Genomic DNA, 15,243 nt, shown 5'->3' on the forward strand with positions numbered 1-15,243 from the left:
AAGGAGTTCCAATGACACAGAACTCTCTGAGAGACAAAATTCCTCTTCATCTCAGTCTTAAATTGGCACCCCTTTATTCTGAGACTATGCCCTCTGGTCCTAGTCTCTCCCATGAGGGGAAACATCCTCTCAGCATTTACCCTGTCAAGCTCCTTCAGAATCCTATATGTTTCAATGAGATCACCTCTCATTCTTCTAAATTCCAGTGAGTAGAGTCCCAACCTGTTTAACCTTTCCTCATAAGACAATCTCTCCTTACTGGGGATCATCTGAACTGCCTCCAATGTAATAACATCTTTTGTTAAATAAGGGGAACAAAACTGTTCATCATACTCCAGATGTGGTTTCACCAGTACCCTGTATGGTAAAATTTCCTTACTCTTATATTCCAACCCCCTTGAAATACAGGCCAACATTCCATTAGCCTCCCTGATCACCTGCTGCACCTGTGTGCTATCTTCCTGTGTTCCCTGCACAAGTACCCCCAAGTCTCTTTGTGTTGGAGCTTTCTGCAATTTTTCTCCATTTAAATGGTACTGTGTTATTTTGTTCTCTCTTTCAAAATGAATAACTTCACATTTTTCCACATTATACTCCACTTGCCAATGTTTTTCCCACTTAACCTATCAGTATCTCCTTGTAAACTGTTTGCACCCCTCTTGCAACTTGCCTTTGCACCTATTTTTGCATCATCTGCAAATTTTGCTTCCTTCCTCCAAGTTATTAATATATATTGTAAACAGTTGCGGTATCAGCACTGATCCCTGTGGGACTCTACTGAAAAAGAACACCTTATCCCCACTCGCTGTCTCCTGCCCATTAAACAATTCTCTATCCATGTCAATATACGACTTCCAACACCATGGGCTCTTATGACTTAACCTTTTGTGAGTACCTTGTTGAACACCTTTTGGAAGTCCAGTACAACGCATCTATTGGTTCCCCCTGTCCACTCTGATTGAGACTTCCTCGAAAAATTCCAATAAATTAGTCAGACATGATTTCCCTTTCATGAAACCATGATGACCCTGCTTGATTAGATTATGATTTTCCAAATGTGCTTACTTCCTTAATAATTGATTCCAACATTTTTCCAACAATAGATGTTAGGCTAATCAGCCTATCGTTACCCACTTTTTGCCACTCTCCCTTTTTGAATAGAGGTGTCACATTGACGATACTCCAATCCCCGGTACTTCTCGAGAACCCAAGGATTTTTGGAAAATTACAACCAATGCATCCACTATCTCTAGCTATTTCTTTTAGGACTCGAGGACACAAACCATCAGAGCCATGGGACTCATCTGCCTTTATACCCATCAATTTCTTTAATGGTACTTAATTCCTCCCCATAATCTTTAGTATTAATGGGATATTCAAAGTATCTTCCACTGTAAAGACTCATGCAAAATACCTGTTTACCTCCTCTCTATTTTCCTGTTCCCCACACCTATCTCCCAAGATTTATTTTCAATCCTTTTTTATTGATTTAAAGAAGCTCTTATTGTCAGTTTTTATATTCCTTACTTATAACTTATTTTTGTTCCATTTAAGCTAATTTCCAATGTTTGATTTATAGGCATCATCTATTCTGTGTTAATTCAGAATCTCAGACAGATTCTCAGTCAAACGTATTGCCACCTGCAGAATTTTTTGTCCTTAACTGCGGCTGAAGTGACACCGCAATTAAATTCTCACATTTATTCCAAATTCCTCCAGGCTATGGTTCCACATTTAACTGGTCATTGAGTTCCCTTAATTCCACAAGTAAATCTTATATTAAATTAACATAGACACATAAAATAATCGCAGTCACGCTTACATAATTCCAGACACTCTTAGAGATATGAACTCCTATAATGAGATAAACTCAAAGAAGGCAATCTAATCAAAAAAATTCTAAGTCCAGAATGAGCGTAAAAAACGGGAGAGTTTCAGCTCCGTTTTTTTGGCAAGGCCACAAGTTCAACCTTATGCCACTCAGTGCATTTGCACAATCTGTTTCCTGCCAGTAGGGGGAGGGGGCGAGGCCCAAGCTTGGTAGGAAGCTGGCAGCTCATGCAATCACTGGCCCCCCTACCCACCTCTGGTTAATTGCACAACTTTGCCCCCCTGACCAGGCCTGACATGGCTAATTGCCACCCCACCACTCCATGCCTCCACCCAGACCTCATCCTGCCTACGGACTGACAGGATGAGAAGGTAAGATTGCCCCCAAAGTGTCCCAAGATTCGCGAGCTCCAGGAAAGAGAAGAAAACGTTGCTCCTGGGTGAGGTGAAGTGACATAATCCCTTTGTCTCCCCACTCTGCATGACAAGCTTGAATACCATTTTCTCGGTTGTCGTCATTTTAAGCATGCTTTGTTTGTGGACTGATGCGTGCGAGTGCACACACACAAAACCTGGACACATTTGTTCCCTAGGACTTGCCACTCCAATTCATGCATTCAGAGACGCGCTCACCTCCGGGACACGTAGCCCCAATCCACCTGAGTCTTGGGTCTAGAGTTCGGACCCACCCAGTCATACTTCCGTTCTAGTCTGACACAGCTACCAGTGAGTATTCTGTCAAATGAAACACTAATCACCAGATCATTGTTCTGCCTTTACAGAGGGCTGGGCAGATCCTGCTGCCTACAGCACTAAAGGGAGGGAATCAGTACCCTTCAATTCCTCAGGGACCAACCTGCTGCCCCACAGCACCAGGGACCTGAGTTCAATTCCCAGCTTGAGTCACTGTCTGTGCAGAGGCTGCACGTTCTCCCCTTGTCTGTGTGGGTTTCCTCTGGGTGCTCCGGTTTCCTCCCACAGTCTGAAAGATGTGCTGGCTGGGTGCATTGGGCATGCTAGATTCTCCCTCTGTGTACCCAAACAGGCACCGGAGTGTGGCGATTTGGGGATTTTCACAGTAACTTTATTGCAGTGTTAATGTAAGCTTACTTGTGACAATAATAAATAAGCTTTAAAAACTTAAACTTAAGTTATTTGTTCACCGGTTTATATTCAAGCAGCTGCAGGCAACTATCCCATAAAAGATGGAGCATAAGCTTCTCGCTCAACTACAATACATCATTCTTATACTGTTGTGCAGATAATAGTTCGTTTGCCTTTACCAATCATAAATTTATGACTTGATGCTTTAATACAGTTACCCAATCAATATTCATACATGTGCACGGTGATTATACCATCAGGTTTACACCATAGCATCACATTTGCCCTCCCAATCCTGTTAGACCTGAAGCAAAGCTTTTGCTTGCAAGAACAATTTAATTGAGCAGAATGGCAACAAGAATGGCCGACTTGGCATCACCTGAAGCTCCATTTTTGTACACCTGCAGGGAACGACGTCCTTGGAAGGCTTGGTACAACTGCCATAGGATGATGTCATCGGGTCAATCAAAAATCGGGGCATCCAGCACTGTGACCCTAATTACAAAATTTAATTTATATAGTCAATAAATGTAATTTATATAACTTATTTCTTGTGTTTCTGCAGGTTGTTGGAAGTTTCCACTGTAGATGAGGTAGACAGCGATCCTGAAACAACTCTTCCTGCTCTGATTCAAGTACTCACATATGCTGACACGCATGGAATTAAAAAACAAAAGCAAGAGAAAATGCTGAGGGTATTGTTACAAATACAAAGTTTATAGGATTGTTATCTTTTGGAACTGTCTCTTTAAGGTAAAATTGAGGAATGAGGGGATTATCATGATCTGCTCCAAATTTTGCCCAACAACAAGCCTGTGTGGCTAGGGTGCTATGGGGATGGTGGGGCACTGGTTTGACTTATTGGATAGAAGATGCAAGATGTTTGCACTAGTAGAGAATGGGCACAGTAGTTGTACTGAACACGGGTAGACTGTTGGTCTCCAAGTTTAATAGGGAAGTGCTGGCGTGTCAGGTTTTACAAATGGATATACTTTAAGCTGCCTGTTCAATTCCAAGATGGAATGGAGTTGGGGCTTTAGAATATAGCTAATTAGCATTTCTACCTGGATGGAACACCCATGTGACTCATATTACCATGGAGATGTATTTTGGGAGGGGAAACACTGGTGGAAACCCATTTTAGTATGGAGTTGTGGGTTTCCTAAGATGCCATTGAACCTTAGAGTCACAAGTCTGTCTGCAGAGGCCAAGAGAAGGAGATAAAGGCAGCCAATCCTGCAGCTAAAGTTGAGAAAATGCAGATTCTGTTGTTCATCATGCAGAATGTTGGAGAGACTGAGTGTATGAGGATTTAAAAGGAGGCTGGAAGGTTTACCTACCTTGGGCTAGAGGGGGGCGGGGGGGGGGGGGGTGCATTTCCATTGTAACCCTTACCGTGAAAGTCAGTTAAGGGATGAGAAATGAACCAGCTGGAAAAGGAAGAGAAAGGAAGCAAGAGATTGGGAACTGAGAATAATGTTGTGCTGGTTCTGGGAAAATAAGTGTCCCTCTTGGACAGTACAACATATCACTATGCTGTGGATTTTCAGTCACTTTAAAAGTTAAATGGAGGATTTCTCTTCCATATTTCAGAGTGTAAATTACCCACTGACTAGTGTTTAAACAATGCTGCTTTTAGTTTATTAGACTTGAAATCTTGTCATGTGATCCTTTCAATTAGTCACTGGAAATATATATATATATATTTAAAAGCTATCAGTCTCTACGGGGATTATTTGAATGGTTGTAAATTGAGAGAGGTGGATATTCAATAAGACCTTGGTGTCCTCATGCATCAGTCTACCCTACCATTGGCTGCACCTAGCGTCAGGAAGCAGAGGTAGTTTTAATGATCTGTTTGTATTATTGGATATAGAAATAAGGTATCGATTCAAGTGAGTTTAATTTAGTGTTTCTGTGTAAGAAAGGATTAAACTTTAGGTGGATTCATGTTAAACAAAGGTGTTTGCATGTATGGAGGTTTTGGTTCCATTTCAGACTGTCAGCATTGTGCTCAGATGGTTTACGACGTGAAAAACAAACAAGAGCTTAAAGACTCAGCTGTTGCTTAGCAACCAGGGGCCGCCTTTAAGTTAGGAAGTCCTTTTGAGTTTAGTTTTGAATGTACCCAAGGCAGTTAAAGTTTAGCAGCTAGATAGCTGCTAGTGAGCTCTTACAGCTCTGCCAGTTGCAGAAACAGAAAAGCAGAATGATGGAGTAATGGAAAGAAAGCAAGTCCCTGAAACTGAAGAACGTATAGTTCTCAAAACCAGGGAATGAGAAGAGACACCCCAGGAAGATTGAAGTCAACAGGACAAAAAGAACTGGAATTTAAACAAGGTACTGTTCACTGAAGTTAAAGGCAGAGTTGAAAAGTGCAGACCCAATGCAGTTGGCAGCGAGAAGCCAGAAATCTGAAACTATTCTAAGGTTGGTGACCTTAATGCAACCTGTGAAGCAGTAGTGTTCTATTAGCATGGTTGAGTACCTGAGAGATTATGTGGAAACTTGAATGCACGAAGAGTTGGAAATGCTGGAAGTGGATCCTTGTTGAAAAAAGCTGAGAGAAACGCATAGTTTGGAAGAAGATTCTAAGATATATCTTTTCGAGAATGGAGTTTGGGCAACATTTGTTTGGAAGCCAGAGTACAGTGAGGCCAGTTGGTTCACAATGTAATAATCATCCAGGAGGATTTAAGGGGGAATCCACAAACGTTTCAGAATGGGTTGTGTCTGACCACACTTAGTCTATTGATTGACAGGAATTGTGTATTTACTGCGAACATTATAGCATAAGATATATTTTGTGACCTGTGTTATTCTTAAAATCTGCAAACATTTGTGAAAATATAGGTGGGGTGAAGGAGTATTGCATTATAATTAAACTTTTCATGTTTTTTTTTTCTGTTATTGAAAACTAATTGGTAGTTTGTGACTGTTCATCTATGTTTTCTAAAAAAAAAAGTAAAAGTTACAGTCTTTTGAGTCAGGGTTCCATTCTGGGACCTTCCTGTCCAGTAGTAACATCAACTGGCATCGTAACACTGGCTCTGTGTTTGATCCTGATAGTGATAAAACCAGTTCCACTTTGCAGCACTATCATCCTTCACCTTATGAGTGCAAAGGTTACCCCTGTCCCCAGTGCACAAGCACAAAGAAACACAGTAATAATGATATTTGTATCTTCATTAATTCAAGCCTTGCCAAGTGCATTGGACACTTTTAATGATCCTAGCAGCACGGAAACTTTGTGGTTTGTGAAATATTTAATCATCTTCATCAACAACTATTCCTATAATATTCAACGCAAAGGTACCATACAGTTGAAAAAGTGGTTTTTAATAATGAACATTATATGCATGACTTTATGGAAGGTGTCCAAATCATCAGTGCTTTAACAAAATTTGCATTTCAAACTTGAGATGTAAACTGAGTAAGATTATACAATATTCTTCTGATGAGGTCATCTTCAATAAATTAGTCTGCATGGAAACTTTGGAAGACTATGTTGTACAAGAGCTGTTTATTAATCCTTATTTGCCCAAGATCTATTTACAATACACTCCCCAGTTAAAGCATAAATTAATTTAAAAAAACAACCTGGGTACAAGTAAGAATGGAGAAAAGAAAAAGAAAATCTATTATGCATTTCAAGAATACCTAGATGAATTTGCATCTCAACGAATGTATAGAAGATATTTATGCTTTTTTTTAGCAACTGGAGGAAGAAGAGAAAAAAGAAAAGCTAAAGAAGATAATTGACCGAAAAGAGACAGAGCATGCACAACCTGCCACTGTCAACATCAGGGTCTCCAAAAGGTTGATAGCACGAACAGCAGATGTTCGAATATCGGACAGAAAGATTATGGACTCAGTCTATCTCCAAGCATACCCAACCGTCTACAATCATGTGGAGGGAGAGGTATTTGAACATTTAAGAAAATTACTGTTGTTGATTAAAACAGAGGCCGGATCTTGCTGGAAAAATAACAGAGTTAGCAATGTATGCAGTAGTTAATGCTTTGATCATTTGGAGAGTTCAGGAGTTGAAGAGAAATGGTACGTGTTGTGAATGTCCAAAACCTACTGGTTGGTCATGTTGGACTTTCTTTTAGTTTGGACAAATGATATTTCACCCTGAACTCCCTGACAGTTTAAAGACCTTGGTGGATTTACACCTGAATTGCCCATTAACTGTGTTACAGAGTTAAAACTAGTAATTATCAATTTAAGTCCTATTTTAATAATCTGATAATTAGCCACATGGTAGTACAGAACTTGAGTATTACTGAAAAAGAGACACGCTGTTGAAGCTTTTCATCTTGCACTCATCAGGACAGAAGCAAGAATGCCAAATTTTAAAGGGAATAACAATTTATGCTGCTTGAAAAACAGGGTGCTGATTGGTTGGTAAGATGCTTCCTGATGCATTCACCATGGCAATACTGGGCCAATCAGGGCTGGCTTGCTAACCAGTCAGCATCCCGTTTCTTGCATCTTGAATCTATCCTAATGAATACAAAGGTTTGCCGGCGTGTCTCTTTCTTCAGCAATGTGATAATTGTTAATGCAATGACAAACAACCTTTCTGCCCAAAAAGGAAATAATTAAAATTGTGGAATCTCAGGTGGTAAATTGATTTTTGGGGATGTTAAAGTTTTGGTTTGTACTTTTTTTTCTTATTCCTCCTCTGGGCCTCTTATTTTTCTCTCTCTTAATCCATTTTTCCCCTCTCTTTACTCATCTTTCTGTACCTGATTTGGCTGTAATTTTCTCCTTTCTTTTGAATTCTCAAGTCTCATTAGTTAAGAAAATAAGTTGTTGGTCCCATCCGGCATTTAGGTTTCAGATGCTTAATTGCCCTCACCAAATCATTATTGACTCACCCTTCCAGCAGGATAAAGGACAAAACTGTTGACACGGAAGTGTGCAGAGAAAGTTCTGAATAACGGTGCAAATTGTGAGATATCCTGCCCCAACAAGATCTGGCCCAATAATTTAAATTGAATACATATCATTAAATAAGGAAACACTTGCCTTTATTCAGTGACTTTCATGTCTCAGAACATCCCAAAATGCTTTCCAGCTGAGGAAGCACTTTTGAAGTACAGTAACTTGTAGGAAATGTGACAAGCAGTTTGCACACTGTAAGGTCCCACAAACATCGATGTGTTAGGGATCAGATAATCTGTTTTAGTGATATTGATTGTGGGATAAATATTGACCAGAATAATCTGCTCTTTGAATAGTGCCATTAGATCATTTACACACACCTGAGAGGATAAATGGGATCTGTGATTAACATCTCATCCAAAAGATTGTGGGCTCGATTGTACCAGCCGAACATGCCATGCTCCCGCTGCAGCGAGGTCGGAGAATTTGGTGGCCATCCAAATGTATGTTCACTGCAGCGGGATGGGAAAATCCTGCCAGCGTGAACGGTGATAAGATTCCGGCTTATATCTTTGACAGTGCAGTGTTCCCTCAATACTGCACTAATATATTAACCTAAATTTTGTGCTCAAGCCTGTAGAGTGGGGTTTGAACCCACAACTTTCTGATTCAGACGAGAGCACTGCCATTGAGTAAAGGATGACATCTCATACTATATATGTAACACATATAAAGCCTGAACTTGTGAAATTCTGATTAGAGAAAATGCTATTTGGCACAATTACAGCCAATTGTAACTCTACATGACTTTACAAACCAATAACCTTGAAAGTCAATGCAAAGCTCCAAGTTAATACTAGTTGAGTTGACTTATTAAAGAAATGAGTTAAATGACACAAGCAAATTTCTTGTAATTTCCTTAAAGATTGACGTAGAAATGGTAAAACAGTTGGATGCTAACTTGTTCCGTGGGGAAGAACTTCAAGAGATTTACAAGGACATCTTGAATGATATTCCTGATAACTATCTATTATTTGACCAGGTAGGAAATGTTCATTCTCATTTGTGGATCCATTACCAAATGCTATCTAATATGGAAGTTTTGGATGGCTCGGTGGCACAGTGGTTAGTACTGCTGCCTCACAGCGCCAGGGACTTGGGTTCGATACCCAGCTTCGGTCACTGTCTGTGTGGAGTTTGCACAGTAAGAAGTTTAACAACACCAGGTTAAAGTCCAACAGATTTATTTGGTAGCAAAAAATAAACCTGTTGGACTTTAACCTGGTGTTGTTAAACTTCTTACTGTGTTTACCCCAGTCCAACGCCGGCATCTCCACATCATGTGTGGAGTTTGCACATTCTCCTTGTGTCTACTTGGGTTTCCTCCGGGTGCTCCGGTTTCCTCCCACAATCTGAAAAACGTGCTGGTTAGGTGCATTGGCCATGCTAAATTTTCCCTCAGTGTACCTGAACAGGTGCCGGAGTGTGGTGACTAGGGGATTTTCACAGTAACTTCATTACAATGTTAATGTAAGCCTACTTGTGACTTATAAATAAACTTTTAAATACTATCCAATATGGAAATTTTGGAAGAACAAAGATGAAAGCAAACGTTCTGATTTTTAAGATGTGTTTTTCCAAAACTTGTGATAACTGTATATGCTAGAAATTCTGATATGCAAAACTTTCCTTGCTCAATTCATAAGTGCCTTTTCTCTGTATGGTTGATAAACATCTTTTAATTGTTCATTTATACATCTAAATAATTCAGAAAGTCTGATTTCTAACAGAAGCAGCAATTTGAGGAAAAGTATACAGGCAAAACATTGTACCTATAACAGACAACGGCCAATACACAATTTAATGAGAGAAGAAAACACACTACATAACCGTTTGTCACACAAATTGCAGGATTTCTTAAAAACTGATGACGAGGAAAACCCCGTCCGCAGAACGTTTGCTTTCATCTTTGTTCTTCCAAAATTTCCATATTGGATAGTATTTAAAAGTTTATTTATAAGTCACAAGTAGGCTTACATTAACATTGTAATGAAGTTACTGTGAAAATCCCCTAGTAGCCACACTCCAGTGCCTGTTCGGGTACACTGAGGGAGAATTTGAGAAAAACCTTTTTTACTCAGCAAATTTTTAAGAGCTGGAATGCAATAGATGAGGTATGGTGGAGGCAGATTCAGTCGAGGCTTCCAAAAGTGAATTAGACTGTTATCTGAAAAGGAAGAATGTGCAAGGCTATGGTGAGAAGGCAGGGGAATGGCGCTAAGTGAATTGCTCATTCAGAGAGCCAGTGCAGACACGAATGGCCTCTTTGCATGCTGTAACTATTCTGTGATTCAAATCCATGCTGACTACCCTTGATTAATCCATACCTTTCTAAATGACAAATAATACTGTCCCTCAGAATTTCTTTTCATAATTTGCCTGCAACTGGCTTGCAAATGCCCAGTCTATCCCTTCCTGAATTTTAAACAACACTACAATCTGAGAAGTCCTCTGGCACCACACCTGTTAACCAGAGGGGATTAGAAAATGATGGTCAGGGCCACTACTATTTCTTCCTTTCTTCTGTTTAACAGTCTGGGATCCATTCAATCCAGGCTCAGCGATTTGTTTCATTTCAAAGATTCTACCACCCTTGACATTTTCTGCCTCACTCTGTTTATTGCATCCCATTTCACACCTTCTTCTTAATTACAAAATTCCGGTTTGCAGTCAGTAGCAAATCAAGGATATTCGCTGCTAACCTCCAAGAAAGCCTTGCGGAGCGATCTCTGTAGTGAGAACTATAGCACCTCTCAGTGCAGTGGATTGTAGTGTTCCTTAATGTAGATTCTGAGCATAGAATAATTACACTGATGCATAAAGCTGTCCTAGCAGCCAATCACATTAAAGAATTCCCATGGACAACCAATTAGGAAATGAAAATTACTAAAATCAAATCGCTTCTTAAAAATTTTACAGAGAAAGATAAAAATTGGAGCATAAACATGAAGCGAGTTTGAAAGCCGAAATATTCTGAAAACACTTCTTACTTAAAAACTCTAACAATTAATGATAATGGAAAGATTTAACAGCACTCCACAAGTATATAATTATCTTTTCAGGGCTAGAATGTTTAGCAATAGTTATAATTCACTTTGGCCGGGATTATCCAGCCCACTGTCCCATATTGGATCTTCCGGTCCCTCCGAATTCAATGGCCATTTACATTGCTCACCCAATGCTCTGCCAGGGAACCCACCATAGGGGGTGGTCTTCGGCGGGACCGGGCGATCACACTGGCAGGAAGGGCGGAAAATCCCACCCACTGCCATTAAAAACCCAGTTAGAGCTGATTAAAGAAGATATAACTTTTATTGTGTTTCTAACAGCAATGTGAGAATGGAAGAGGGCACACCAACTGCTGTCAGCAATTGCTGACTTTGGGTCAGGCTGAGTAGGAAGTGTGGAATCACAATGCACACTGGGATGGAGCGTTGAGTGATGGCTTACAACTTCAGGATTTCCATGTTAGTATCTGCTAATTCCCAAAGTTGTGGTTAGTTATGGAGGGCTGCAGATGAATGCTGATAGTTCTATGTCAACCCGAAACTTGCAAAATCCAGGCTATTGTCTTCATCATTCCTCCTCTTTTGTGAAGAGGGACATAAAGTATTCATTAAAAAACATTCCCATGCCTCCTGCACACACAGGTTCCTTTTTTGATATCTAATAATTGGGCCTTACTTTCTCCGTCCTCTGAGTATTTACAAAACATCTTTTGGGTTTCCTTGATTTTACTTGCCAATATTTTTTCATGGAAGTCCAATAGCAAACTGCTAGGACTTGCTGAGACCAGCTGCCAAAGTTTGAGTTTAGCAGATCTTACAGGGAGCCAATTTGAGTGAGTCTCTGTAGTTTTACATTTGGCTCCCCTCGGAAGAGTTGCACTTTGGGAATCAATTGGTTGCAGTTCAAAGTAAAAGCACTTTGAGTGAATCAGTATTGCAAAACAAATTCAAATATATAACAGTATTTTGTCAAAACAACACAGACACAGCTTAAATATGTTTGAACTCTGTTCATTAGGATCCAATGGTAGTACCTCCAGCAGCAGATGTAGATCCTGTCAAGTGTTTTGCATCTTCCACTTTGTCCAGGAGGAAAGGTGAGCGCGCTATTAATCCAAACCTGAAATTACTGAAGTCTTCTTCAGGGACTGAAAGGTAAGATTTGGGTCACTTCATTTGCTTTGAAAATTAGTAATACCATCATGGAAATTTTTAATTAATGTTTTAATGTTGCACTTGTAGCGAGTTGCATAAGTATCCTTTAATAGGAGAATAATTTCAATTTACTATCCCATAAATCAACCTGAAATGATAATAATGCATATTTCTATGAATACTTTGCACAATTGTCCTTATCATATTGATTTTGTACAAATGATTGGTTACGTTGCAGTTGGATATTGTGTGCAGTTGATGACTCAGTAGCGAGAGGAACAGACTGAGGATAATCATTGAAGCAACAAAGATGTATGGGGGAGGCTGGGTGGGGATGGTCATCAGAAGAATGATTTACACTCAGAGGAATATCTGACTGTGGAATGCTCTGCCCCACCTGACTTTTGAAAGGCAATTGGATCAGTATTTGAAAAGGAAAAATATTATGACCCAGATCTTCCGGTTGCCGGATTGTTAGTGACCTACTTACGACCTGAGATGCGTGTCGGGTCCTTGCAGAGTTTCTTACGCGCTGATCTCCAAGGGAATTGCCCAGGAAGTTTGTATCTTTTTGAGGCAAAGTTACTCAGCAATTAGGAGGTGGCCATGATCATTGTAGTGTAAGGGCTAACAGAATGGACCCTCTAATACATGATGTAGGTGAGGATGTATTATTGACATCAGTCAGTCATGTGTTAGACTCTCTCGAGAGAGAGGTTGGAACACACCATGATCAGTTGTAACATACATACTCTAACCTGTTTAGATGTAATACTAATAAACCTGTTTTAAGCATGTGTCAGACTACGATTACAGCCTGGCTGAGGATTGATAGGTTACCCTTTCCAGTAACCAAGAGTTACAACGAGTCCACAGACCTGAGGGATCATCCAGTATGATGGCAACAATAGAGACATTGTGATGATACTGTGCTATTTTGATATATTTTATGTTTAAGGTGAGGTTGTTTTAAGAGGCATTGTTTTGTTACAAGAGTCGATTTGTCTGGGAAACATGTAGCAGATGCTAAGAATGCTTGATAATAACTGATTTTAGCTAGGTATGTTACTTTGTAGAGTTAATGGACCTTTTGTTTATTTAAGTTCTGCTGGGATTTTAGACTGGGTATACAGAGTCATGTGAGTTTTTGATTAGGTTGATTGACAAGGACAGAGTCTCGTGGTTAATGGAAGGAGCTAAGTTTGCAGGAAGGAACAGTTTCATTTTGACTTTTAAACTAAGAGCAGTTGCTGCCTAGAACTAATGGAAGAAAGAAGTGTCTCTCTGTCTCTCTACAGAGGCTTTCTGAAAGATCCAAGACTGTACTAGTACCTAAGTCAAAACAAGTGTGCCTGTGATTTGCTAGCTAATTTTAAAGAGGGGGTTAAGTCTATAAATGAAATATTTCCTGATAGGAACTAATAGTGATAGGTTAGCAGTTAAGAATTGTATCTTGTCATGTTTAAGCATTGTTCAATTGTTAAATGTTAAGCTGATTCATTTGGTATAGTTAAACTGTGTTGTTAAATAAAGTTTGCTTTGATCAAAAAGCTCCCTAGTTTGTCAGTAGAATCATGCCTGAAGCGAAACATCATATCCTTACTTTAATGCCAAAACAAAAAATTGTTGCGGTCTAGTCTGGCTTCATAATATATCTTGGAGTTTCTGATCTGGTATTCTAATAGCATCAATGTAAAAAATACATTGATGCCATCGATGGAACCGCTGCCAGAGGGTGAAACAGAACTTGATAGCTGTTCATACTTACAACTCAATGGAAGGACGAGGCACACTGGAGAGAAGTAGCAATGACTGTACCTGGTGAGCAGTCCCTGTCCCTACCCCACCTGTATGACTGTCTCAACCACCCACGGGGAAGCCAGAAGTGGGAGTTATGAAAATGGCATATCCTTTGATATTGAGCAACATTGGGCCTCTATGCAAAAGAGCAAAAGCATCTAGTCAGTTCTCTTCTTTATGCTGTACATCCAGTGGCAAACAGCGTTCCCCAGAGGCAGGGGATAGAGGATTTCATTGCGCACTTTGAAATCATTCTTAAAGCCTTCAAGAGCTATTTTAGCCTGAAGTGGAACTTAGTAATAGAGCACACACGTTTTAACCAAAGGTCCCAACAACTTGGGGAATCAGTTCAATTATTTTTTACCGACGTATATTGCCTAGCTAGTTCTTTCGGATACGGGGTGCTGAAGGACAAGGTAATCCATGAAGGCCTAGTCGTGGGTGTCCAGGATGAAAAACTGATTTCTTGTTAAAAATTGAAGAAAATTAAAATTGAAGTTGGGATGAAAAGGGGAAGCTGTCAGAAGGGACGTTTTGATATGCGAGCTGGCTGGAAAAAGCAAGTATTTACCTATGTAATTAGGCGAGCACAACGGTGCAGAAGAGGTGACTTCAAAATGAAGAGACAAGGGAATTGGCACTTATATGCTAAGAGCTGGGTCCACAGGATGGGAACATCAAAGGAACATCAGTTGTGTTTCCAGAGCACAATAACTGGACAAAGGCACACAGGCTACTATCACAACCACACCCAGCTGCAGAAAACAGTCTCCCCTGAAAACAAGTTATTGCTAAAAGGGCAACTGGTTAGAGTCCAAAATTCGAATAGAAATGATTATGTCTTAACTGAGACTGAAGGTAGTTTTCCCAAATGTGGACAAATAACCTGGGCAAGCTATCTATCTGATGGATTTATCTCGTGGAGTTATGTAATATTGGATGTTGTTTGGGGAAAAAGGGCCGTCTCAAGGTTAGGAAACATAGCTAGTTGGGAACCAAGGGGTAACTTCATGTGATACAGTGTGAATGGACTAATATAGTGTATTAGAGTGTTTTTCTTTTAAGTTAATTTTTTTAATTGATCACAAAATGACTGGAATATTCCTCTGTGGTTTGTATATCTTTTCTCATACTGTACCAAATTGAAAATATACACCATCAAGAACCGGTGCTCCAAGTTACTCTTCTGGGTTTTGCGATACCCTCACATTTAATATCAGCAGAGTTCTTAACTTACTGACCTCAATCGATCCCCTTAACGGGATGACTAACAACCTCTCTGACCTTCCGTGGGACACTTCCGCCTCCCACCGACCCCTGCATAGTCCTACCGCCAAGGGACCTGTCCCACTCCACTTTTTACTTCCCACCTTGCTGATCTCCCATGAGACTT

At 40.0% G+C, this 15,243-nt stretch overlaps 1 protein-coding gene across 1 annotated transcript in view; it reads left to right on the forward strand.

Annotated features, from left to right (window-relative positions):
- Nucleotides 1-15,243, forward strand: part of LOC144507485 (coiled-coil domain-containing protein 87-like) — a 38,443-nt gene that overhangs the window by 9,760 nt on the left and 13,440 nt on the right. Inside the window, exons 6-9 of the mRNA XM_078234611.1 lie at nt 3,500-3,629; nt 6,650-6,856; nt 8,753-8,869; nt 11,914-12,050. Coding sequence (XP_078090737.1) covers nt 3,500-3,629; nt 6,650-6,856; nt 8,753-8,869; nt 11,914-12,050 — 591 coding nt within the window. The remainder of the gene's footprint in view (nt 1-3,499; nt 3,630-6,649; nt 6,857-8,752; nt 8,870-11,913; nt 12,051-15,243) is intronic.

This window comes from Mustelus asterias, chromosome 19 (genome assembly GCF_964213995.1).
Source record: "Mustelus asterias chromosome 19, sMusAst1.hap1.1, whole genome shotgun sequence".
In the NCBI taxonomy this organism is placed as follows: domain Eukaryota; kingdom Metazoa; phylum Chordata; class Chondrichthyes; order Carcharhiniformes; family Triakidae; genus Mustelus; species Mustelus asterias.